General features: G+C 62.5%; 1 protein-coding gene and 1 long non-coding RNA gene across 3 annotated transcripts; one reads left to right on the forward strand and one right to left on the reverse strand.

The window, feature by feature from the left end:
* Positions 1 to 241: 241 nt before the first annotated feature.
* On the reverse strand, positions 242 to 24910 carry LOC310904254 (diacylglycerol kinase beta-like). Its single transcript, XM_083848722.1, has 25 exons — positions 24772 to 24910; positions 19918 to 20140; positions 17366 to 17442; positions 16275 to 16440; positions 15284 to 15523; positions 14666 to 14836; positions 13795 to 13844; positions 12659 to 12733; positions 12461 to 12580; positions 11490 to 11607; positions 11304 to 11392; positions 10816 to 10932; positions 10635 to 10733; positions 10432 to 10545; positions 10263 to 10336; positions 10058 to 10132; positions 9876 to 9961; positions 9569 to 9658; positions 9222 to 9382; positions 8126 to 8190; positions 7574 to 7664; positions 4584 to 4785; positions 3492 to 3612; positions 3352 to 3412; positions 242 to 3119 (listed from the first exon to the last, which is right to left on the reverse strand). Exons 2-25 carry the CDS (start codon positions 19982 to 19984, stop codon positions 3021 to 3023), a joined length of 2628 nt encoding a protein of 875 aa, XP_083704848.1. The 5' UTR covers positions 19985 to 20140; positions 24772 to 24910; the 3' UTR covers positions 242 to 3020.
* On the forward strand, positions 16260 to 19907 carry LOC310904255. 2 transcript variants are annotated; one of them, XR_014588140.1, is made up of 3 exons: positions 16260 to 16398; positions 18330 to 18448; positions 18791 to 19907. It is a non-coding gene; the product is annotated as an uncharacterized lncRNA (long non-coding RNA). The 2 variants fall into 2 exon arrangements; XR_014588141.1 differs by having other exon boundaries at positions 18811 to 19907.
* Positions 24911 to 25900: the final 990 nt, after the last annotated feature.

The raw sequence follows: 25900 nt of genomic DNA on the forward strand, positions 1-25900 counted from the left end.
AACTAAACAAAACAAAACAAAACAAAAAACCAAAAAACACAACAAAACAACAAATCACAGGCTCCAAATTTTGCCCATCGCACCTCCCGACAAACACAGCTCGGCTGCGTGGCTCTGTCGTGCCGCAGGAAATCCCGCCACCCGGGTGCCCTCAGTGGGGCACGGCCCCTTTGCTTTCCCAAAAGTGGGGCCCCCACACCTGGCCAGGCCCTGGGGACACGACGTTCAGGACCAGGCAGTGCTTTGTCACCAGCTTTATTGGACGGAAGCCCACGGCGGGCCAGGCGAACACGGCAACACGCGCACCGCACCGAGCGCCACGCTACTGCCATGCAGGCTGCGGACGCGGTGGGAGCCCAGGGCTGGAGCCCCCCTGGGGGAGGGCAGGGCCCCCACCGTGTCCTGCAGCCTTTGGGGTACCAATGGGGGTGACACCGAGGGGGACAGAGGGTTTGGGGACCTGAAGCGCCACGTGGTGTGTCCTTCCTCTGCGCTGCCACGGGCGGGCTGCTGCCCCCGTCCCTGCGGGGCTCCCGGGGGGCAGACCTTTGCGCTGCTGGCCTCAGGCACCAGTCAGCCACCGGCCCCATTGCTTCATGCCCTTGGCATGGCAGTGGGAGCAGACCCAAGCCATCGTCCCGTGGAGGAGGTGGCAGGCTTGGGGCTCAGGCACACCCCAGCAGCGCCGCCGTGGGGCAGACGCCCCCCTGGGGACCGTCTCGCTGCCACCAGGAGAGGACGTCCCCAGGAGAGCCCTGGCAGACCGGTGCTGGTGCGTGACTGTCGCAGTGACATGGGGGGCTCGTCGTGTCCTGCGGGGCACAGGAACCAAAAGAGCACTGCTGCCTCGGCTCCGCTGCCACCGCCAGCGCAAGAGCCCAGCAGACGGCCCGCGTGCTGCTCTTTGCCCGGAGCACGAGCCCAGCGAAGCGGGACCAGGTGCAAGGATCAGGTTTGCGGAGAAAAAAACCTGCTGCTCTCCTCCAGGCACATAGCCACGGCATAAACAACAGGTCCAGACCAAGCGGGCAGGGAAAAGGAGCCAAATCTGCTGCTACAAATGCCCCCGATCTCACGTCTCGTCACACCAAGCAGAGCCCGCCTGTTGCCCAGGCTGCCAGCAGAGGTTTGGAGGTGGGTTTTTTTTTTGTTTTGTTTTGTTTTGTTTTGTTTTGTTTTTCAGTTGTTTTTTGATTTAATCCTCCCCAGATGCCAGTGTTGAGATTCCCAGATAACATCAAGGAGGGGCACGGAGAAATGGAGGCTGCACTTCCATGAGAACTGGGGTTTATTTTGGCGCGCATCCCGTACACTGCCACCTGGCTACTCATTAACGGCCGCCCTGGCTAAGGGGAGGGGGGAGCACATTTACAATCTGCGGGGGACACGCTCGTGTGCGCTGGCCACTGCCCTTGGACATCGCTTCCTACCCAGGGGCTTGCACGGGACCTGCAGCCACCGTGTCTGTACCCGAGGAGGATGACGAACGACTCCCTTTCGCTGTTAACTCTGAAACTTAACGATGGCAGCAGAGCAGGGCAGCCCACCGGGCCCGAGGGAGCTGCTGGGGAGGGGAGGCTGATCTGGGAGCCACTCTCCGCTGTGCAGGGCAGCTGGTGCCTGCAGGAGAAGCAGCAAGCCTTCCTGGGGTTTGGTCCTGCCGCTGTGAGCCAGGGAATGCACCCAGACCATGGCACCCTCCGTGACCGTGTCCGCTGTCTGGTCCCCATTGCGTCCTGGGAGAAGAGCTGGGTCTCAGGTCTGCGTCCTTGGCTTTGGGATGGCTCAGGGAGAGACGTGGCTGTGACGAAACCAAGGGCCGGCTGCTCCCGCTGCTCCTCGCAGCAACCCAGCAAGCGTCCGAGCGTTGGACCCAGCGTTGGTCCCCGCTGGGAGGGCATTGTCCTGGAGAAGCAGCTGGGGACATGCAAAAAGGGGACACTTCCAAGGGAGAGGAGCTGCTGGACATCTGTCCCCAGCCCCCTGCACGGGCTGGGAGGTTTGGGGCAATGCGAAGCTCCCCATTGAGCCACCCCGAGCGAGGCAGGAGGCGCCACGGATGCAGCCTATGCCAGGGCACTGGCAGGACAGTCAGCAAGAAAGGGGGTGGCATTCGTGTCCAACTCACCTCGTAAAAGGGAAGCGACTCCTGGAGCCCCCCCCCTGCCCCAAGCACGTTGAATAAATACATAAATACAAACCCAGACGCAAAGTCCAACCCGGAGCTGGGGTTTGCTGGCAGGGGGTCCCTCCTGGCCATTCCCCCACCCCAACGCCTGCTCCTTCTCTCTGCCCTGGGCTCGTCCCAGGTCCCAAACGAGGTCTATCCCCGCACAACCTGCCCCACAGGCTGTGCTCTCCGAAGCAGCTTCCAGGGCTGAGAGCGAACACCGCATTTGCATCTGCTTCAAAACAACCCAGAAAAGCTAGCCCAAGGCATGGAAAGCCTGCTCTGGTGGCAGCGAGGGAAGCAAGGGTCAGGATGCCATCTCCCCTGGGCTACGAAAATAAATAACTTCTCGGATGCGTAGGTCTGGTGGACAGAAAGCCAGTGCAGCAAAACACCAAGTGTGCTTCGAGAGGGCTACAAATAAATAAGTGAAGCTTGGCTTTTTTCTCAGGAGCACGTTCGTTTGCAGCTCTGCGGGAGGAAGGGGGCAGTTATTTAAATTAAGGGAAAAAAACACAGTCCTAGCGCCGCTCCAGCGAACGCGCTCCTTGCACGCCCGGCTGCCTGTGCCCATCGCAGAAAATGCCCGTGGTGGCTGGGAAGGAGCCGCTGAGCCCTTCCCAGGGCAAAGCATCCCCACGGGGCTGGGGTGGCTTCGTCCCCCCACCGCGGTGTGGGGGCTGGGGGTGAGCGGGAGCCCCTCCTGCTCCTCGCAGCCCGGGTCTGCTTTCCAAGGCGGCGTTTCCAAAGCAGAGAGAGGGGTCAGGAAGGGCGCGGAGATGAAGGTCGCCAGCCCGCGGGACGCCTGGGACAGCTGGGTGCCTCTGGACTGCAGCTCCTTGCGCACGGGTTAATCTCGAGTTCGGTTTCTCCTCTTCAGGAAAAAGAAGCTGCTCTTCTGGGGAGGGCCCAGCAGCATTGGCACTTGGCTTTTATGTGTAATTTTGACCTAAAAATAAACGAAGAGCACAGATCGGCGAGCAGCTCCCAACCAGCTGAGGGGTGAGTCACGCTCTGGCCAGGCACCGAGCATCCCCTGGCTCGGGGGCCCCACAGAGCAGCCCCAGCCAGCCCGGGAGGGAGCAGCTCAGCACCCAGGAGCAGGGGCACGGAGCCTCCCTGCACCAAGCCCCGGGAGCTGAGCCACCCCCGGCCCCGCCACCCCTTCCCCAAGGACTCACGGTGCAGGGGGGCTGCATCCAGGGCTCGCCGTCCACCTGCATGGGCAGCAGCTTGGAGGTCCTGCAAGAGGGAGCGCGGGGTCACGCAGGTGCCAGCTTTTGCTGCCCGCCGGGTGCTCTGCCGGGACAGGGACAAATACCTGATGGTGACAGACGAGCACTGGGCCAACCTCCTTCCTGCGCTCTTCAGCCCCGTGTAGATCTGCCCCATCTCCATCGCGCCCTCCAGCCCTACCACCTCCAGCAGGTGGTCGCTGAGGTCTGCAAGAGAGGGACATGAGTTGGGGCCGAGCCGTCACATCCCTGCGTCCGCGCTTGGGGCATCCCCTCTGCGCCTCGTTTGGCTGATGGTGGGGCCCTGGGGCAGCACCGGCCCCCGGGGATGCTCCCCAGGTGGCTAGTGAGAGCGTGCTCGTTTTTTCAAAGCGATTTAACATCAAGCCCGGTGCCAAAAAGCCCCCCTCTAGAGCTGGACTGTGAGCAGGCAGCGCTGGCCGGAGGAGGGCACAGCCAGCCATCTGCCTACAGCAGCAAAATACCGGGTCTGGCTCCAGAGCAGAGCCCGCAGCAAAGCTCCTGCTTTGTCCCCTGGGTTTGGCAGGCTGCCTCCGGCCCAGGAAACCGTCCGAGTCTGAGCTCTCCAGCCTGAACCCGTCTGGCTTTCATTCATGGGCGGCCTGAGCGCTCCCGCACACAACCCGTCCCCCCAAGCTCACCCGAGCCCCCCCGGCCGATAGGCTCAGTGCCCCGTGTCGGGCAGGGAGCTCCCACAAAATCTCGAGAGTGTAAATCTCCCTGCCTGAAACAGCACCCGGGTCCCGGCACTGCCCCCCCGCCAGCCCTTTGCACATTGGTGCTGGGTGTAACAAGGCAGAAGCTGCAAGATGCTGGCCGGGGCGCGGGCACGGTGCTGGGCAGGGGTACGAGGCGGGCACGGTGCCTCCGGAGAGTGCAGGGCTGCTTTTTTCCCTCTGCCACTTGCAGGTGCCCTGGCTCTGGGAGCTGGAGCTCGCAGCTAACAAGCCATTCCTGCAAGAAGCCAGCCAGGCTGACGGCACTGTGGCAGAGGGAAGCTTAAAAAAAAGCCTCTTGTGCCAGTTCTGCAGCTCTGCTTCCTGCCCCTCCTCGGCACCAGTGGCCCTGGAGAAGTCAGGCCAGGGTGGGCAGAGCCCCCTGCCCTCCCCAGCTCGCAGGGACCCCTCCCTGGGCACCCCTGGCCCCCCCCTGCTCACCCTGCGCGCAGAACTTGAGCTCCTTGGCGTCGGTGACCACCGTGGCGTGCAGCTTCTCCGGCGCCTTCTTGCTCACTCGGTTGTAGCCGCGCTGCTTCTTGGTCTCGCCCCAGAGGTTGGAGCCGCCGTACATGCTCGGGATGTTGAGGACGGCGATGCCCTCCAGGGAAGTGGTGCTCAGGTCCAGCAGGGTGCCGTCGCACTGCCGGACACAAGACACCTGAGCAAGCAGGACCAGCCCGGCCCCACGAAAACCTCATGAGCTTCTCCAGCACGAGCCTCCCCCTTCCCCTTGCTCCACCTGAGCTCTGCAAACCCTACAGTGTGGCTGCCCCAAGGCTAACCCAAAACAGTTCGCCTTGTCGGAAACTAGAAATGACTGGGAGGGGATTACAAGAAAGGTGACGGAGGAAAAATGTCCGTTTTTGGTGCACAGGCTGGTGCCTGGCACTTCACGCTCACACGGCAGGACTGATGGATTTGAAAGCGCCCTAAAAAGGGTGAACTATCTGGTGGTTGTGGCTGTCCTGCATGGCTGGGGGCAGCAGATGTGGCAACGCAGCCCTTCACCGCAGGTCTTGCATTCAGGATGCCCAGCACATGGCATTTACCTCGTCCTCCACCAGGAAGGATGGAGCCTTAGGTCTGAAGAAACAAGAGCTCTTCTGTCTGCATCCCCCTGAAGTCAGGACTGCCGTAGGAAGCAGCCGTCTCTCACTTTCAACTCCATTTTCGCTAGAGCATCTGTATTTTCCTTGAAGCATCTGTATTTCTTTCCAAGCATCTGCTCCCTACCTGCTAGGCTACACTTCAGCAAACACCGGCACATTTTTCCCTGCGTTTTGGTGATGCGAAGGAATTTCTGCTCCCTGTGTTGCTTTGCCAAGAGGAATGTGAGTTGGCCGATAAAACCCCGTCGCTGCTTTGACTTCTGTTGTTTTGCTTGAGCTGAGTGAAGGTTTCAAGCTTATTTTTAATACACTTTTCTATAAGCATTCCTCAGTAGCTGAGCTTGCTGGCCGGCAGAGCTGGGTGCATACACAAGCGAGCACCTCTGTTCAGATCTCCTCTGCCTCCCCTCGTGTCAGTGATCTTATTTTTAGCCTTGCCGTGAAAGCAAAAGGCAGGCATCATCTCCTGGTTTGCAAAAAATGCCTCTCCGAGGCTGGGTTTCACTTATTTCCCAACACATTTTAATAACACCACGACTTGTGGGACTGATGCTTCGAGCAGCGGGCGCTGAGCAAGCGGTCCGCGATTCCTCGCGGGCGCTGCGGACGACGCACCCCGTGCTCTGGCCGGGCAGAGCCTCGCCCCCTCCCCGACCCCAGGCGTTAATTCCCGTGGGCTTTGAGCACCTCATCCGCAGCGGCATCTCCGCGAGTCCATCGCGGGACTTGGGGGACGGCGCGGGCACCTCTGCGGGTGCAGTCCTGTGGGGCTGCGGGCACGGGCACGCTGCTGCACACCCGCACCCTGGCGCGGGGCCAGCGAGCAGGAGCAGTTTCTCCCTCTGCAGCCCTCCTCTGTTTGCATGCCAGCGTGCTACAATGGGCTCTTTGAGCTGGGGCAGCTGACTGCGTGCTGGCAGCGACGCTGGAAGTAGAAATTTGCAGCTGGGGAAAAAGCAAATTCATTTCCAGGAGCTGTACCGCAGCGAGTGCCAATTTCCAAAACAAAACTGCCATTTCTCTGCACAGATGACAGTTGCCTCGGAGCTGGAGGGAGGACGGGCTGCTGCTACTTTCAACTTAAAAAGCTGCCGGGTTAACGCTTTCCTGCCGGCACGGCAGGGGCACCGGGGGCATCCTCCAGCAGCCCCCGGCCCTGGGGCTGGGGTCTCACCCTCCTGGGCACCCGCGTGCGTGGCGGTAGCAGCTGACGGGGCAGCGCGGGGCAGGAGCTCCTGCCCCGTCTCATCTGGAGGGCAGAGCTGGAGCCCTGCAGGATTTAGGAGGGGCTGGAGCTCCCCGTGTAGACACAGGCTTCAAAACCTCTCTTCACACGCTGCTCGCACTCGGCAGCTCTCCTGGCCGCCCGGGATGCCCACGCCGCGCTAACAGCTCCGTGTGCAGCACGGCCAGACCCACAACAGCAACAGTTGTGTTGGTTTTTTTTTCTTTTTTCTTTTTTTTTTTTTTTTTCCTGTAGCCCTCAAGATTCAGTTCTAAAAGGGGGCATTTATGCAGAGATAAGGCGAGCCGGAAGTTTGCAGCAAAGCCCAGCACAAACCCCACCAATGCAAACTGCAAAATGACAGAGCTCTTAGCAACCGCTGGCACGCAGCGGTCCCTCCTCCCTCCTCTAATTAAAGGCTGTTTCCATGTAATCCAAAGACGGCTGTGAGCAGACACGGAGTTTACAGAGAGAATATTCCAGGCACACTCTCAAATTCAGCTGGAAGGGGAAAAATACAGGGCTATTCTTCTGCCTGCAGCTGGCTGGCCTTGCAGCGAGCTCCTCACTGGAGATGCGGGCTGTGTTTGAAGAGCAGCCGCCTCGCCGACGCACAGACTTTAACAAAATTCTTCCCTGGACGTGCCCAGCCCCTGGAGACCCTCCCCAACACGCTGCCGCTGAGCACATCCCACGGGAGCACTGAGGGCTGCTCCCTCGGCGTGCCGGCAAAGAGGGCAGGGGACGAGGGGACTTCGGCACAGGGAGCTGCTGAGGTGGGTGGCAGGTCTGTGGGATGCTTCAGCTTGGACAAGCGGGAACTCTTGCTCCTGCTCTCTGATAATTTAATTATTAATGATTTGATTAATTAATTATTTTGATCATTATCAGCCTGGCTGCAGGGGTTGCAGAGGTTTGGGCCTTGTACACACCTATCCCACAGGGGGACACCCAGGTCCTGCCACCACCCTGGGGTGTCAGAGCTGTCCCGGCACCCTCTCCCCGAAGCTCCAAAGACACCGAGAGACCTCGGCGAAACCTCCCGAACAGCCCCATCTTCCCAGACAGAGCCAGGCCCCTTCCTGGAAACTCACCTCCACCTCGACATAGTCATGGAGCTTCTTGCAGGTGGCGGCGAAAGTTTCTGACGTGCCGAACTCAAAGTACCACAGCTTGTTCTTCATCCTGGGGTGCAAGGAGCAGCGTGAGCATCCTCCCTGGGGGCGGCAGCTCCCCCTCAGCCCCGCAGGCGGCAGCGAGAGGGGCTGCAAGACCCTGTCTGGAGCCACCACAATGGGGACGTGAGCCACCCCGGCCTCCCCTGGCCTCCCCCAATGGAGCCGTTTCTGCGAAGCTCTGGCAGGACCGCGGCTAGCCGTGACCTGCTCCCTGCCCTGCCCTCGCCGCACGGCCTGCTCCTGCTGGTCCTGAATTCCTCGCTAATTACAAAGCGTGATGAACGCAAGCAGACGCACCGCCAAGTTTGAGCAGCCTGCCGCGTGAACTGCCCCGTCCCACGGGGAGAGGGGCGAGAGGAGCCTGCCCGTGGCGGTGGTGGGAGGGGAGGGGGCTCCGGCACGTCCCCTCGGCGCCGGGGGACACCGGGCAGCCCCACGGCGGCGGCAAGGCAGCCGGGCAGCGCTTACCTGCTGTTGAATTTCTCAGGGTGCTTTTCTCGCATGACGTGGAAGCGGTGGGCAATGGAGGCATCCTGCACGGAGAGGAGGGCAGAGATACCCATGGCATGGTAGTGAGAGGGCTGGGAAATAGAGCCCCCCCTCCCCGTGTGCGCAATGGGATGTGGGAGCTCGGCGCTTTGCCCCCAGCACGCAGCTCTCTGCGGGGCAGCCCCACTCACACCACCCGAGGCCGTGCAGCCCCGGCACGGAGCCGGGCACCGCTCCAGCAGGACAAAGGGGCCTGGCTTTGGGATGAGGCTCCCGAGGCCGGCGGGCACCATTTTGGGGGTGTACGGGCGGTGCCCCACACTGCCGCAGAGCCACACGTGGGCCTTGGAAGCACACGAGGTGGCGGCTTGGTAGAGAGGCTCAGGACCTCTGCGGGTACTTCCCATGTAACTGAGAGGGCAGCCTCGGCCAGGGCTGCTTGCAGAGCTTTGAATGGGCTCGTTAAGCAAGGCACAATTAGCACACTTGGCCTCCTTCCCTCCTCATAGAGGCTCCAAGTGGAAACGCTGCCGAGAGAGGGCGGGGGGACGCGGGGAAGCCCAAGGCCGAACCCAGCGCAGGGGCCATTTGCAACCCAAAGCCTCCCTGCCCACCACCCAGCACCCAGGAGCGGAGGAGGCGATGGGGAGCACAGGCCTGCTCCCTGCTCCTGCTTTCCCACGTTGTGCTCAGCTTGGCTTTTTGGGGCTGGCCGCGACGGCACAGGGCTCTGGGGAGCATGGCGCTCCCGTCCCTTTGGGCGCAGCGAGGAGCCTGGGTCTAGCGGTGCCCTCACGTAGGTAACACGGTGGTGGCACCCCCGGGCCCCTACCTGGGCAGCAAAGCACCAGAGGTGTTTTTAGCTGCCTCAGAGCATTTTGGGGTTGAGTAGGGGGGTAGAGGTGGTGGGAACTGGCATTCTGGGCTGCCTCGCTCCGGCTGAGGAGCATTTCCCAGGGGCTGAGGGATCACCCCAAAAGCCACGATCCAGGCAGGTTTGGGGCTGTGGCTGTGCCGGGGCGCTCTGCTGGGCTCCTGCTCTGGCCAGCCTCGTTCGCGTGGCCCTGCTACTCACCACCCCAATAGAGAAGTAGTTGTTGATGATGCTGTAGGGGACAGGGTCTCCGTTGGCCTCCTTGTCGCTGGGAATCACGTCTATCTGCCAGCGGTCGAGCATCACCTCGGTGCTGTGCTCGATGTCCTTCAAGACCTTCATCAGGCTGCCTCCTTCGTAGCCTGGACGGGACAGAAGAGGCCTTGGAGGAGGATGGATGAGGGCGAAGGGGAGCAGAGCCGTGCTGCGTGGTTCTGGGGCTGGTGGGGGGGCACCAGTGAGGTGCTGCCCTGGGAAGGCACCCCATGGGCATATGCGGGGGCACCCCTGGGCTGGATCCCCCCAGGGCAACGCTCGCACAGCCTCACCTCCTCCCCAGCGCAGGCACCTGGCCAGGTCATTGCCTGTCCCCAGGGGCAGGACAGCCACCGGCGGGTGCTTCAGCAGGTTCGCCTTGTCTGCAGAACAAGGAGAAAGAGGTCTGGGGCAGCGCTGGAGGGGCAGCGCCCAGGCTGGGCTTGTTCCCTGCTCCTCTTGATGTCCCTCCTCACGCCAGCAGAGCCCAGGGGCTGTTTGGGTGGCAGGGCCCAGGCACAGCTCTTGCAGGGGATACAGGAACGGACGCTCTGCAGGAGCCAGGCTACGTATCAGACGGTGTTCCCGCTGCCTGCTCACCTATGCAGTCCAGGATCCAGCCCACGGTGCCATCCCCTCCGCAAGCCAGGATGCGGAAATCCGGAGTGTCCCGGAAAAAGCTCAGCCTGGACGGAGCGAAGAGAGAAAGGCGGTCACGAAGCAGGGCAGGGGGGTGCCGGGGTGGGTTGGGGCGGCTGCCGGTGGCCGCGGCACCTCCGTACCCGGGAGTGGGCCCGCCACGGTCCAGGTTGTACACCTGCCGCGGGTTGAGCAGGTAGTGAAACTTTCGGAGGACCCTGGGGAAAGAGAAAGTGAGGGATGCCACGGAGGAGAGTCCACATCTAGCGGCTGGGGCATCCCGACAGGACGCAGACCCCGGCGGTGGGGCCAGGGAGGGATGCTGTTCCCTCACAGGGGCACACCTACCGCTCCCCTTGCCTTCCTCCACTCTTGGGGTTCACAAACACCAGCAGGGGGTGCGTCCCGGGCCTGGGGCTGATCTGCGAGGCAGAAAGAAAGCACGAAGGCTGCAAACGCCCGGCCCCCGCGGGGCCTGGCCCGGCAGGGCTGGCCGTGGCCCGGTGCCGGACCCTACCTGCAGACCTTGCCCGTCCGCCGTGGTGGCGTTGAACTTGAAGCTCTGGCTGTCCTCAGGGCTGGTGCCGGCCGGGGAGTCGCTCTCAGACCTCCGGCAGTGGGACTGCCGCTCCTGGGGGACAGGGCGAGGGGTGGGTGGGGAGGCCGTGGGGCCAGGGCAGCGGGCCGGGCGTGGGGCCGTGGGGCCAGGCGGCCACGTACCAGGACCGCCGGGCAGATGTAGGAAGGCAGCAGGATGTGGTCCCGCAGAGGGCCCCCGTCGCATTCCGGCTTCACGTGAGAGGCGCATTTGTTGTGAAGCTGGGAGGCAGGGAGCGGCGTCACGGAGGTGGCAGCACGGTGCGCCCCCCCCCCCCCAGCCCGCCTGCCCCTGCCTACTCACAGTGACTTGGCACCAGACGCAGTGCAGGCCGGTGATGCCCTGGTAGCACTTGATGCTCTTGTGGCACCGGTCACACTTGACGGGGGAATTGCCCTCGATCCAGGTGTGCTGCATCACCTGCGAGAGGCGGGGGGGGGGATGCTGCAGCCACAAGCCCTCCAGCCTCCCCTCTGGCTCTGTGGCTACTTCCTGGATTTGGGATTTGGGGGGGGGCTGTCTCATGGGGTGCTGGCTGGCACTGCCCTTTCCAAAGCACGCCCCGGCACAGCCATGACAGGTCTCTGCTGCCCTGTGCAGCACACCGGGGCCACCGGCCCCCTCCAAGCACCCGCTCCCCTGCGGAACCAAGTCAGGGATGGGGCTCCCGAGGCTGGAAACGTGCAAGAGCTGCAAACCCCAGGGAGAAAAAACAAACAACAAAACATGCAAGACACTGGGGCAGGAGATGGAAGGGCCAGAGACGTGCTGTGCGCCGGCCACCTACTCACATTGGTGTTTCTCTTGGACTTGGCGTAGGTGCTGATGCAGGAGGCGATCTCTTTGGACACGCACCTCTCATGGACGGTGTATTTGCAGACTGGCAGGAGGGACGGAGGAGGCGAGCGTGAGCCTTGGGTGCCCTGCTGGGCGCCGGCAGGGATGGGGTGCTGGGACGTCCTGTGGACGTGACTTACAGGAGCAGCAGAGGCCCTGCTTGCGGACGCCCAGCAGCATGGTGCGGCAGAAGTTGCAGTAGGCAGGCTTCTTGAAGTGCTTCAGCCTCCAAGCGTGCTGCCCGTCGTCCTTCACGTTCTGCAGGGCAACAGGGCAGAGTGTGTGTGGGGGGTCATTCCCTGCTCCCTTTCCCTCCCTGGTATGCCCCCCGCACCCATGCTGCCCCCAGTGCTCGGCACATCTCCCCAGGGACGTTCAGCTCCTGGCCTGGCAGCGGGGACACTTTGCAGGTGATGCCACATCTGGGGCCAGGGCACCGCCACCATGTGCCCATCACCCTCACCAGACACCGGCTCCCTCCTGCAAGCGGCTTCACGTCGTCTTTACTTTATTTGCCGTGCAAAGCTGCTTGCTGAGCAGGGAGAGCAAATAAAGCCAGCTGAAACCCTCGCTGGATGAGCACATCTCTTAAATCTGGGCACAAATACTTCCCAGGACCCACTTAAGTGGGTTGAGTTTTCCTGCCTGAAGATCTCCCACTTAAAATTCCCTGATGGCTTGAGTTTTCCTGCCTGAAAATCTGCCCGCTCGCAGCTCCATAGAAAGCAAACCCCAGAACTGGCAAAAAGCCCAAACTTTCCCTGCAAACTATCATTAGGTGTCCAGGGACTTGGATGCACCTTGAAGACATGAAGCTTGGCAGGACGAAAAAACGGGAAAGGGAAATAAAGAGGGTGGAAACCTCCCGAGCTCCGCTCTTGGGATCCCGTCCCAGCAGAGGGACCTGGCATTTTTTTGGGTGCGCGTCTCCTGGGTTTAACATGCATGGAACTGGAGCACACTGCGATGGTGTGGAGCAAAGCCAGGCCCATGTGGGCTGCCGAGGGGAGGCTGCCCTCCCGTGGCTCCTGGCGCCGCGGCCTCGCTCCACGCCGCGGCCTCCTCCAGGTCCTCTGAGAGGGCCCGGCGGCAGCGTGAGAGTGAGCCTCACCGTCTCCATGCCCAGCAGAACCAGCAAGGGGATGGTGGTCATGCCGCCCCGGATCCACTCCTCCAGCGTCACGTTCCCGTCGTGGTCGTAGTCGATCTCCTCCATCATTTCCTTCAGGATCTGCGGGACGGGGAGAGGCGGTGGCACAGCGGTGCGGCGCGCGGCCCCGAGTCCCCCAGGCCCCTGCTGGGCACTCACGGGCTTCAGCTCGGTGGAGTCCCACTCCAGGTACTCGGCCACGTGCACCATCTGGTTGATGATACGATCCAGCTCCTGTGCACGGGGACACGGCCATGCCGGGAGGTGAGGGGCAGCTGCAGGCCTTAGAGGCCCTGAGGCGCCCAAGGCTGCCCTGGGCACAAGCCCACGCAAGCTGCAGGCTGGCAGCACCCCAGCTCTCGGCAGGGAGCTGCTTTTTGCTTGGAGAACCCACCCCAAAAACTGCAGTGGGTTATCCATTGGAAAAACCACCCTGGCAAAACAAGGGGTTTTGAGGGAAATACCCACAGACAACAGAGAAAACATCACTTTTGTTGTTGTTGTTGTTCTTTTTTTCTTCCCTGTGCACCAAAATTCCTTTTCTCAAATACAGGCACCTGACTTGGAACCAGAATTGGCCACAGGTGAACTTTTTTTAGCTGCTGCTAGATGCTGCAGAGCAGGAGCACGCTCTGTGACTTTGGGCCCCTCACTACAAGAAGGACATCGAGGCCCTGGAGCGTGTCCAGAGCAGGGCTACGAAGCTGGTGAAGGGCCTGGGACACAAGTCCTGTAAGGAACGGCTGAGGGAACTGGGGGTGTTTGGTCTGGAGAAGAGGAGGCTCAGGGGAGACCTCACTGATCTCTGCAACTGCCTGAAAGGAAGCTGTGGGGAGCTGGGGGTCGGCCTCTTCTCACAGATAACCAGTGATAGGACCAGAGGGAATGGCCTCAAGCTGCGCCAGGGCAGGTTCAGGTTGGCAATGAGGAGACATTTCTTCTCAGAAAGAGCGGTCAGGCGTTGGGACGGGTTGCCCAGGGAAGTGGTGGCGTCACCGTCCCTGGGGGTGTTCAAGGAAAGGTTGGACGTGGTGCTTGGGGACAGGGTTCAGTGGGTGATACTGGTGGTAGGGGGGTGGTTGGGCCAGATGACCTTGGAGGACTTTTCCAACCCTAATGATTGTATTGTACTGTACTGTACTGTATTGTATTGTATTGTGTCCTGTCCTGTCCTGTCCCATCCCATGACTCACCCTGCCTTCATCCTCTGTGCCACTAGCCTGCCCTGCACCAGCCCGCCTGCGCCCGCGGAGAGGACACCCTGCATCACCCCAGGCTTCTCCCCTCTGGCTTACCGAGCTGTCCAGGATGCCATTCCCATCGGTGTCATAGAGGCGAAACATAACTGAAGGGAGAAGAAAAGCCGTGGCAGGTTGGACCTGTCCCATGGCCCCCCATGCCCTGGTGCCCCACACCGCGTGCTTCTGCCCCTTCTTTTCCTTGGGGAAGGGTCTGAATTTCCATCAAGAGGGAAAGATAAATGTATGCCAGGCCACACACCTACCCGTGGGGCTGCTGCAGCCAGTGCCCATGCCTTCCTCCGGGATCCTGGCAGGAAGGGTCACGGCCAGACCCCGCTCAGCATCCCTCAGTGCCCACAGCCATCACCAGCCCACACTGGTCCCACCTGGGACAACCTTCAAGCCCAGTTAAAGTTCCCAAATACCTGCTGTCAGGTCCCCAGGCCCCCCGTGGTGGCATTAACCCAGGGAATACCAGGGAATAAAACTGGGGTGGTGGTGGTGGACAAAAGCAGGGATCACAAGGGTTTAATTCTAGCCCCGCATTTGTTCTCCAGCCCTGCAGCCCCGCAGGCTTGCAGCCAGCCTAGCTCTGGTCCCCAGCAGAGCGTGGGCACGCAGCCCACCCTGCAGTGGCTATTGGCCATGCCTTCATCAGTTAATTACAACGCCACGTCTGAAACGATCCGTCGGTGTGATCAGCAACAAATACCCGCACTTCACTTTCTCCCTCTTTGAAATATTGCTCTTTTTTGGGAAGACATCCCATGGTCTCATCTTTGCCACGGCCTGGCCTGGGGCAGGAGTGACGGGAGAGGAGGACACAGCGTGTCTGGCCCTTGCACCTCCTCCAGGAACCAGTCCCCCCAGTTCCTCCCAGTTCACCCAGTAACTGGCAGCCTGCGGCCCCCGGGGTCCCACTTACATTCCAGCTTGTCCTCCGCCCGTCCCCTCTCCAGCAGGGACAGGTAGCAGACGATGTCCTTCAAGTAGACCACCTGAGCCAGGGAGGCCGGGGGGTGCAGGGGGGCAGCTTTCAGGGCACTGTGGCTTTTCCGGAGGCTGAAGGGCAACCTCTTCTCCGAGCTCCTCGAGCCTGCAGGCAGGGAGGGAGGGGAGAGAATTAGGGCTGCACGTTCAGGAGGGGGCTGCGGGATTCTCCGGGGTGCTCCGCAGGACTCGGGTGGCATGGGGGGACGTGGGGCTGAGTGATGACACCTGTCCCCAGGGAAGGGGACAACCTATGCTGGCACTGCCGGTGTCACCCGCAGCAGATGGACGCTCGCTCCCGGCGCAGCAGTGAGTCACTTCGTTAACACCTCTCTCCCTAGGAACTGCTGCCAGGTAATTAAGACATTGAGTGGCAGTGGCTCTGTGGCTCGGGACCGGTGGCATCGGTGTGCAAAGCACAGGCATTGAGGCCCTGGGGAGCCTCCCAGTTGGGAAAGTCACCGCCGCTGCCCCGGGGACACCACCGGCAGCGTGGGGATCCCACAGGAGCCACCCTGCCACCCGTCCCCTGTGCAGCCCCGGCCGAGCTCACCTGGCGACTGTGGGCTGAGCAGGGAACCCGAGGAGACCTTTGAAGACCCTGAGGAGTTGTGAGCAGAGGGGGTGCCAGTGGTGGACTTCTGGGAGGATGACCGGGACCAGCTGGGCGAGGCGTTGGTGATGGATGCCGGGCTCAGGGACGCTGGTGGTGGCTCGGCCGTGCTGCCGTGGCAGCCCTTGGGCTCAGCCGCGTGCCGCCCGAGGGCACTCAGCAGCGTTTTCCCGTTGATCCCTGCAAAAAGGATGGATCCCCATGAGCTTGGGGCACCTGTCTGCCTCCCCCGCTAGCCCTGTCCTCCAGGAACCCCCTGCCCGCCCGGCTGCCGGCCGCTAGCCACCGCTTCCTCTTTGCTTGCCCACAGGTGGGCTGGCATCCTGGCCTGGGGCTCACTGGGGGTCCTGCACCACGGCTGCCCCCCACCCTCCGGCACGGCTGGTGGCTCCCACCGCGTCCCTGGGGAAGGACCGCCGCTGTGCAGGGGGCTGACACATCCTTCGCGTGCACCAGGGGAGGCTTTTCTTATCTGTTTTGCAGTTTAAATAGCTCTCAGCAGATGTCTCCACACGCTGCAAATCCACCAGGCAGGGGACGGAGCCATCGGGTCGGGTGCTCAGCCCCCAGCCAACCACCCCACTCTGCACGGGGGCCGCACACCTCGTGGCCACCAGCATCGGTACCTGTGACAGGGGCTCAGGCCACCTCGGTCTGGATGGAGATGCCAGCATCAAGTGACTTTGGCTCTGAGCGCGTGGAGGAAGTGGAGGGATAAGTGCCACGAAGCCCCCTGGGTACCCCATCCCGGGGAAAGCCCCATCCTTCCTGGTGCAGAGCAGGGCTGGGGGGAGCCGATGGCACGGATCCAGGCTGTGGCAGCCCCGCTGGGGCTGGACCCAGTGTCCCCACCGTGGCCCCTGCCCCTGTGCCACCACGGGGACGGTGTCGCCCCCCCGGGCACCCAGCAGCAAGGGCAGAGCCGGCTCACCGAGTGCACCAAACTGAGGGATGCCGGGGCTCTGGCGCTGGGCCTCGGGGGATGCCTGGCATATCTTCCGCTTGAAGGACGTGAAGAGGTGCTGGCAAAGCTCCTCGGGCACCTCCACCTCCAGGTAGGTCTTCATGAAGAGGCGAAAGCCCTCGTAGTCGATGGGCTGGGGAGGGCGGAGGGGAGGCTGTGGGGGAGGCCCAGGGCACGCGGCGGGGGCAGAGCCCCCTGCCCTCCCTGCTGCCGTGTGTGGGGTCCCCTCCACAAACCGGACCCCGCGCCTGCTGCCTCCCCAGCACCCAGCTTCCATGGGGCAGGCCTGGGGGCAGCCCCCAGTGCTGGGCACCCGCAGACGCCCCCTCAGGCACCCACTGGTGGCGGCGGGCAAGGACCGCCACGGCAAGGCCCAGAGGAGCCCGGAGGTTTAACAGCAGGGGAGAAACGTTCCCCCCGTGCCGCCTGGGACCCCCCTGGCCCTGCGCACGCGGTGCTGGCGGCTGCAGGAGCGCAGGATGCGAAGGGGCCGCAGGCTGCCCGCGTGCTGGGGCCATGCTAGGGCTGGTGCCACCAGGGCTGGAGGCATTTTGGGGGGCAGCACAGAGAAATCTCCTTTGTGGCATCCTGGAGTCCCACCGTGAGCTTAAATAGCCGGGTAGCTCGGCTGCCCCTCCTCGCTGCATTCAGCCTGCCGATTTTCTCATTTCACCTCCTTTCTAGTGATTACGGCCCCTCTGAAAAGGCTCTGTCATGCTGGCACACTAACGTCTCTCTAAAAGCACCTCTTGGAAAAAATAACCCTGGCCTTCCCTTGGCAAGTGTGACAAGGTAGAGGGCCTGCCGGGTCCTTGCACTGGCAACAGCAAAATAATTTGCTCTGGGGGAAGCGTATGTAAGCGGTTAGAGAAAGTAAACCCCCTCCCTGCCTCTGCCTGGCAAGGAGATGCCCCAGAATGATGCAAGGGTCCCTGCAGTGCTGGGACTCGGTGGCAGGGGGTGGGATGGGGTTGGGGAGCCAGCTGAGGAGCCGGGGGCTCCCTGCAGCATCTCCTGCGTCAGCACGGCCGAGCAGGCTGGAGGGAAAAGGGCCGTACCTGTTCGGGGTTGTACCTCGAGAGGACGCCATCCCCGTGGAACTCCTCCAGGACATCCTTGAGCTTCTTGGTGGAGTCTGGGGAGACAAAGACATCGCACTGAGCAGGGCATCAGCAGGTTCCCCATTGCCCCCAGACCGCTGGCAACAAGTTTCCTTGCTGATCCACGATTTCTGGAACCCAGGTCCCCTGCCTGCCTGGGCAGGGGCCACCTATGCTGCACTTTTCTCCCTTTTGGAGGGGCGCAGTGTGCTGGGGGGCTGCCCCGCTGCCTGAAACCCTCCCCCAAGCATCCCACAGCAGCGCAAAGCCCCGTGAGCAGGACCTGCCCTCCTAGCACCACTGCCAGGCACCCATTTCACGGGCACCGATCCAGGACTCGGGACGGGCACGTGCTGGGGATGGTGGTAGGGCCAGGGAGCGGCGTGGGGGCTCTGAGGGCTGGGGAGGACCCCAGGGAGCTCCTGGGGCGGGTTGGGGGTCGTCTGAGGTTGGCCCCGTTCCCACAAGACACCCCAGTTCGCACCAGTGTCGGGAGGGGGTGCTGTGGGAAACGCCGCGTTCGCACCCTGCACCTCTGCCCTGGGGAGGGGGGAGGAAGGCTCCTCCACCACACTCCCGCCCTTCGGACAGCAAACGCACCTCTTTTTCTAGGAAAGAAAAAACTTCTGCACGCTTGAAAGCTGTGCCGACATTCAAAACATTTCCATTTCCACGATTAGCCCCTTGTGGATTGCACAAGGGTGGCAGAGCGATGTCTGGAGAAGGGAAGGATATTCACAGCCGTACAAAACACCAGCTCCTTCTCCAGCAGCGCCTATGGAGCTGCCACCAGGCACGCTGCAGCCGCCCCCTGCTTGCCGAGCGAGTCTCGCTTGCCAAACTTTGATCAACCAAACGAAGACGTTGCGCACGGACTCGGCATTACAGATGGTGTTTTATGGTCTGTGATTAAATACCGCAGAGCCCGCTCTCTGAAGAGGCAGGACAAGATGCCGGCGGTGCTGCCGTGCCTCCCTGCCTGCAGCCCCATCCTGCTCGGGGTCGAAGCCCCGCTGCTGGCACCGCGCTACGGCCGCACAGGTGGGAACGTGGTGGGCACATGGAGGGGAGGGAAGGGAAGGGAAGGGAAGGGAAGGGAAGGGAAGGGAAGGGAAGGGAAGGGAAGGGAAGGGAAGGGAAGGGAAGGGAAGGGAAGGGAAGGGAAGGGAAGGGAAGGGAAGGGAAGGGAAGGGAAGGGAAGGGAAGGGAAGGGAAGGGAAGGGAAGGGAAGGGAAGGGAAGGGAAGGGAAGGGAAGGGAAGGGAAGGGAAGGGAAGGGAAGGGAAGGGAAGGGAAGGCATGCAGGGGCACCTGGGCAGGCTGAGAGGTGGGCCTGGGCCTCTGCTCCGCTCTTGTGAGACCCCACCTGGAGCCCTGCACTCAGCTCTGGGGCCCCCAGCACAGGAAGGACATGGACCTATAGTACAAGTCCTACAGAGGAGGCCATGAAGATGAGCAAGGCGCTGGAGCACCTCTGCTACGGACCCAGGCTGAGGGAGCTGGGGGTGTTGGGCCTGGGGAAGAGAAGGCTCCAGGGAGACCTCACAGCGGCCTGCCAGGGCCTGAAGGGGCTGCAGGAGAGCTGGGGAGGGACTGTGTGTCAGGGGGTGTAGGGATAGGACAAGGGGGAATGGCTTTAAACTAACAGAGGTTAGATTCAGGTTAGATATTTGGAGGAAATTCTTCATTCAGAGGGTGGTGAGGCCCTGGCCCAGGCTGCCCCGAGGAGCTGGGGCTGCCCCATCCCTGGAGGTGCCCAAGGCCAGGCTGGATGGGGCTGGGGCAGCCTGGGCTGGTGGGGGGGTCCCTGCCATGGCAGGGAGCTGGAACTGGATGGGCTTTAAGGTCCCTTCCATCCCAACCCATTCAGCGATTCTCTGATCATATAAATGTTATGAGGCTCACGATTTGCTCTCTGCAAAAGCAAAACTCCTTCTCTGCAAAAGTAAAATTATCACAGAGGGCTGGCAACCCGAGCTGAGCTGTGGAGCAGCTCCGCATGTTTGGGAAAAGCCCGCCTGCTTTCCTTGCTGGCATTTCGTTTTGCTCACGAATGTGGGAGCCTTTGGAAGGACGGAGCCGAGCGCGCATCTGCGCTGCTGCATCCCACGTCGCGGGGGCTCTGCGGGAAGGGGTCCGCAGCGCTCCCGGGTGCGGCAGCGCCAGCTTCAAGGGTCCCCTCCCCACTGCAGGGTGGCGACGGGGCCCTTTGGTTCCTTCAAAGCAGCTCCGCTCTCACCTCTCACTACCTTCAGTGGGGGTATCTGGGGGTTTTCTCCTTCGTGCCAGCATGGGAAGGTGGCCAGGGTGGAGCTTCCCTTGAAACCTGCAGGCTGGGGACCCCTGTGGGTGACGCACCCCGCCAAGGCCCCTGAACCCCAACTCCATCCAAACAGACCCAAACCCCGCAGGAAAAATCCCCGGATGCTTAAAAACATGGGCAGGGAGCCGAGGGGCGTCAGCCAGTCCCTGCGGCCAGGGCTGGGCGCCGCGGGGAGCCGCGGTACTCACAGTCGGTGTACTGCTGGAGCTGGGCGAACTCGGCCGGGCTGAGCGAGATCCAGCCCCCGTCGCTCATCGTGGGGCACGGCGGGGCCACCCCACGGCCACCCGCAACCGCACCAGGAGCTGCCCAGGCTCACATCAGCACTGCGGTGGGCTCCGGTCCCGTGGGCAGCAGATCCAAAGGCTTCAGAGCAGCCGCCGCAGGAGTGCCCGTCCAGCAGCCTCCTCCCTGGGGTGGTAAAGAAAGAGAGGCCGGTGTCAGTAGTGCTGTCCCCACTGCTCACGTCTTTCCTCCTGGCTCCAGCTCTCCCTCCTGGGGGAGAAACAGCCACCGTTATGGTCATCGGGGCTGGTGAGCTTGGAAATAGGGGGTACAGGTGCTTTCCTGTCTAGGAACCCATGGAGGGGTGGGATCCATGGAGGCAGAGCCTGAGTGCACGGAGCTGGAGCCCAGCTCCTCACAGCAGCCTTGTCCCTGCTCCTGGCACCCGGAGGATGTGGCTCTGTGGGGGTCACAAGCTGAGGAAAAGGCAACTGCTGCAGGCAGGAAAAGGAGCTGGACGTCCACCGGGCACGTAGGGATGCTCAGGGTGGACAAATGGAGGCTCGCTGGGGAACATCACCCATGAGCATCCTCTCCCCAGCAGCGATCCCGAGGCACCGTGGCACTGCCAGCTCCCCGACCCGCTGCTGGCCCCAAGCACTCAGAGCTTGCACCTGGGACTTGCCCTGCTTGAGAGACTGCCCCATGCGGGGGGGATTCCCAAGGCAATGGGAACAACATGGGAAATGCTCGGTGATATAAGCCTTGGTGCCCCTAGCTGGAGTTTTCCCATCAGCAATTTCCAGAAAATTTAACACGATACAAGCAGAAGGAACAATGCTGTTAATTACAAAAGACAAAGCTCACGATGCCTGGAGGGCAGAAGATGTGAATGAATGTGGAAATTCACAAATCGCATCTCCATCTACAGAGCTGGTGCTGGCCTTTAGCCGGCTCCTGCAGCTGATCATCATTCCTAATGAAAACCTGTGTTAAAAATCAGGTGCGGGAGAACCCGCAGGAAGAAAAGTGCTAGGAAAAGCTGTGCCACGGAGGAAATGTCAGAGGGCTTCAAACGAAGTGACAGACGCCAGCCGATCAATTTGCAGGCTTCAAAATTTATTAGCTTCTTCACTTAACTGAATCAGCTGCTGAGATGTGGGGGGAAATGTCAGCATCCCGGGGACACGCAGACGGCCCTCGAGACGGTTGTTCTTCAAGGAGAAGACAGGAGCAATTAGATCTCAGTTTTAGGGCCAGCTCCCTGCTCAGTGCTGGCTGCGGGGTCAGGAGTAAGTGGATAAAGCAGAGCAGGGGCTGCCTGGGAATAGTTTTCCAGACGCCGGAGCGAGAGCTACCTGCACGTCTGGGAGACACAAACCAGAGCCTGGTGTGGCTGGCACCCACCCGTGGCACACGTTTGCTGGAGCTGAATGAGCCTGACAGGCGGAGGTGCTGGCAGCCGGGAGCTCCAGCTTGGAGCAAGCCCTGCTTTGCTGCTGGACCTCCCCAGCAGCCCTGAAGAGGGCAGGGAACAGTCACTGCCACGGCGATGGAGTATTAAACACGCTGAGTGCGTGCACATTGTCATCCCTTCGCTTCAATGGACAGCGCAGGTGTCAAGACTTTGGGATGCTCGAATGGTATGAGCAAGGCACTCGGGGCTTTGGGAAGCAAACGAGGTTCTGGCCACTGCGGCAGAGAAGAGAGCAGCTTTCAGGAGAAGCCCCTGCAGCTTGTCGCCTGCGGAGGCACCGGGTTGTGCCCGGGGCACTGGGCTCCCCCAGCCCCTTTCCCTGCTGCTGCTTCCCCCTCCACTACAAGAAGGGGCCAAGGCGGAGACCGAGGGAGGGGACACATCTGTCCCCCAGGGAAACTTCTTATCCACGGGGCCACCAGGCTGACAGGACCGCAGCAGGGGCTGGGGGCACTGGTTTAGGAACCCCTGCTCTTTGTACCCTGGGCTTGGCAGGGCATGACGCTCGTGGGGCTTCTTCCTTCTGGCTACAGAAAGCTGCCCGCACAAGTACCAGTTTCCCAGGGATCTTCACCCCAGGGTGAAGCCGAAATGTTGTGTCTGAACACCCCCAGGACGAGGTGTCTGTCGCGAGATGCCCCCGTGGCTGGCTCAGGAGAACGCAGTCTGTCAGAAATCCTCCGCGAGTGCAAACAGGCTTTCTGTTTCCAGGCAAACGAGCTGTTTAGTTGGACCAGAAACTGTTTTATCTCAAATTTATACAAGGAGAGGCTGAGAGAGTCGAGCTAGCTCAGTCTACAGAAGGAAAGGCAAAGGGGGGGGATCTGCCTGCTGCCTCCAGCTCCCTGGAGGAGCAGAGCTAGGGCTGCCCGTCCTGGGGACGCTCACTGCTGGTTGGGCTGTGGCCCTGGGACAGGCACTCCCCCCTTCCCGGAGGTCTGGGGCTTTGCAGAAAAATTCAGTTTACACCTCAGCCTGAACCCTTCCTTGCCTCTGGAAGTACCGAAACTCGCCAACCCAGGGCCGTTGCCAGTCACAGCCTGCAGACAGCCCTGCGCTCCTGCGATGGGTGGCAGCAAAAATACCTCTTTTTCCTTTTAGTGAGAGGTTGTGGGGCGCCACGAAGCAATGCAAGAAAAGCAAAGCAAAGAGGAGCTAATTGCGCCGTCCCCAGGGGCTTTCCCCCAGCAATTTCTGGAATAACAAATGCCACTTCTGGCATGTCAGCCGTGGATTTCAGGAAGGGCAGGAAAAAGCCTCCTTAGGAATCCAGCTGCTGCTTATTTGGACGGCCTCTGAATTGTCAGCGGCAAATTAGGCGATATTAAATCAAATCTGCCTCTTCCTAAAAATAGCACCCTCGCCGGGGTTACAAATAATGCTGGGCTACCCTTGCTGTGAGTGCTTCTTGGGACGCGCTCCCTCACCCTCTCCGTGCCGCGCCGGGGCGGCCGCCTCGCCTCGCCTCGCCTCCTCCACAGCTGCCTGCGGGGCTCCTGCCTGACCCCACAGGGCCCCAAACGCTCAAGCCCCTGGCGGAGATGCCAGCGGGGCCTCATCCTGCCAACCCCGAGGCTGAGCCCACTGGCTGGAGCCAGGCATGCCCCGGCAGCCAGTCCCCGCAGCGTTGCCTCCCAGGACACGGGCGGCGCGGGTTCCCGCAGGGATGGCATTTTCCAGCCTGCCCAACCCATCTTTTTGTACAGACCATCCTCTGCTTGTGGTGCGCTGGGGAGAGGCCCCTGGGGCAGGGGGTGGGGCGTAAATCGCTCCTGTCCCACTGCAGCAAACAAAACCCGACCAAGTCACGCTCCAAGTATTTTCTGCGATCACACGAGAATGCACTCTCCGCGTTGTGCCAGCCTTGCCACGGCCAGCCCGGGCGCACACGCTGGATGGGCTTTTCCCCTTCTGCCTTTCCGCAGCTCCCTTGTGATGGACGTTACCCTCTCCTTTCCCCACGTGCAGCCAGTGCCGCCACTGTCTGGCCCCACGCCGCCACCAAAACACACGTGCGGGGCCGAGCGCCCTGGTACGGAGCCGTGCTGGCATCATGAAGGGCTAGACCCAGCACGAAGGGCTAGACCCGGCACGGCGTGCCCAGCACCACTCACGCAGCTCCTTTCGGTGCACGGTGCCAGCTGCCCACCGCTCCCCCTGCCCTGCCTTGCCCCCTGCACCCTGGCAGGGGCACCCATCGGCGTGCAGCCTCAAATCCCTCGTCCATCCCTACACATCTGCCGGCAGCACCCGGCCGGCCCTCCACGCCCGCCTCCCGGCCGCAGCGCATCCATCCCTGGTGGCTTGTACGAAAAGCAGGCGACGTTTCACTAAGGGATGCTTCCCCAGCCCCGGCTGCTGCGTTCAGAGGAGCGGCAAAGCTGGGGAGGAGAGCCACCCACCGCCGTCACTTCCCGACCTCTGCCTTTTTCCAGAATAATTTCCCTCGCTGAGTTAGGAGCAGCCTGGATCTGAGCTCGGATGCTTTTTGAGCAGGACACTTCCCAGGTCCCGGGCTGCCTGTGTGCAGAGGAGCCTCCTGCAGAGACAGGCGGTGAAGCAGGTGCTCAGCACCCCCGGCCCCATCAGCTCGCCCGTCCCAAACCAAATTCCCACCGCGGGCGCAGGAAAACCCAGCTGCCTCCCCCAGGGAACCCCACGGCACAGAGCCCCACGGGCTCGCCGCACCTCGCGTGGGAAAACGCCGTTCTCCGGGAGCTCGGAAATTGCTCCTTCTCCCCTTTCATCCCCCAACACAACCTGAAGAACAAGTTGCGGGCAGCCTCCTTCCCTCGGCCGGACTCGCCGGGCGTCTCCTCGTCCTCCTGCCCTCCACGGCAAGCAATTTTTGCCTGACGAGGAAGGCACCGACGGGCTTTTCTGGCCTGGCGACGCGGAGGAAGGGCTGACTCAGGCTGCGTCCCCAGCGAGGCGCGCGGCTCGGGGGCAGCGCTGAGACCCGACGCACCTCCACACACCGGTGGAGGCGCGGTGGCACGGAGCCTCCTCGGGCATCACCGGGCTGCCTCGAAGGCTCGCTGGCAGCCATCTTCTCATCCCCTGGGGACAACGGGATGCTGCCCCGTCCCCGCCGGCCTTTCGGGGCCCCTCTCCCCCAGCCCACCCTGTACCCCCCGGCCCCCCACGCCCCGGGGGAGCCCGGCTCGGTCCCCTCGCACCCGGCCCCCTTCGAAGCCAGCCGGGAGCCCCGGGACGGGCTCGGGGACGGCGGGGGCTGGGGGCTGCCCCCGGGGGGTTGCCCCGCTCCCCCCGCCCGGCTCGGGGCTCCCGCCGCTCCCCCCCCGAGCCCCCGGCCCCGGGGCCGCCCGCGGAGCCTTACGTGGAGGCGAGGCTGCGGCGGGCGAGCGGGGCCATCGGCAGGACGGCGGCGGGGGGGGGCTCCGGAGCCCGGGGGGGCGCTCCGCTGGCGGCGGCGGCGGCGGCTCCGGTGCTGCCGCCTGACAGCTCGGCGGCCCCCTCGGAAGGTGGAGCCTGGCCGCGGGGCCGGCCGATGGGCGAGGAGGGCCGGCACCGAGCCCGGCCTGCCCCGCTCCGCCCGCCGGTACCGGAGAGCGGCGGGCGGGGGGCGGAGGGGAGCGGCCCCCGCCTCGCCCCCGGCCCGGCCCGGCCGCCCCCCGACGGCGCTGCCCCGCTGCGAGCCCGGCTCCGGCTCTCGGCCCTGGGGGGGGTTTCGTGGTCCCCGGAGCCGTGCCCCGCACCTCGGGCTCGTCCCCCCCGCGGCCAAGGGGGCTCCTTCCCCAGGGCCGGAGCGAGCCGCGGAAAGCAGACAAACAACACCAAAAAAAAATTGCCCGAAGAGATAAAAAGCGGTTTTATTTTCTTTCCATGACGCGGCTGCCCTCCTGCTCGGGGGCGACACTATTTCAGGCATGTCTCTTATTTGTGTTTCTCTAAATTTGTGCTAATTAAAGATGCACGCAGCTCTCCTCCTTCGAAAAAAAAAAAAAAAGCAGGGCAGGGGAAGGGGACCCACGGCTGAGCCCGAAATGTCTTGAGACAGACAGGCGGAGAGGAGCAGGGTGACAGCTCCGGCTGGGCTCTGCACCCCGTCACGTCCCCGCTGGCTTGCAGACCTGCCCGAGCGGGTGAAATCCTTGGGCGAAGGCTCGGCTGGTGGACACAGAGCCCTTATCCCCTGAAGGACCGACCGAAATGCTGCACCAGCCGAAGCCTTGCCCGGCTCAGGCCCGATCCAGCGGGCCCAGCGCTGGCCCCAGGGGACGTGTGCGGGCTGTGCAGGTCCCCCAGGCGATGCCGCCCTTCCCTGCGCCACACTGCATCTGCTGACGCCTTGCCCAGGCTCCTGGTGAAACGCTAAGCACACGCAGATGGAGGAGTTTCGTTCTTTCCCCGCGTCCAAGTAGCTATTCCTTCCAAGGATTAATTAGGAAATTAAAGGGGTAGAAGGATGAAAAATGATCAGGATGAGCCCTGGTGACCATCTCTCT

This window comes from Anser anser (genome assembly GCF_964211835.1).
Source record: "Anser anser genome assembly, chromosome: 9".
Taxonomy (NCBI): domain Eukaryota; kingdom Metazoa; phylum Chordata; class Aves; order Anseriformes; family Anatidae; genus Anser; species Anser anser.

Coding starts and splice junctions, on each gene's coding strand:
- LOC310904254 (XM_083848722.1), bottom strand. CDS start 19,984: ATGAGCGACGGGGGCTGGATCTCGCTCAGCCCGGCCGAGTTCGCCCAG. Junction 12,734..13,794: donor ATGGCATCCTGGACAGCTCG/GTAAGCCAGAGG, acceptor CCCCGTGCACAG/GAGCTGGATCGTATCATCAA. Junction 8,191..9,221: donor ACTACTTCTCTATTGGGGTG/GTGAGTAGCAGG, acceptor CTCTCCGTGCAG/GATGCCTCCATTGCCCACCG.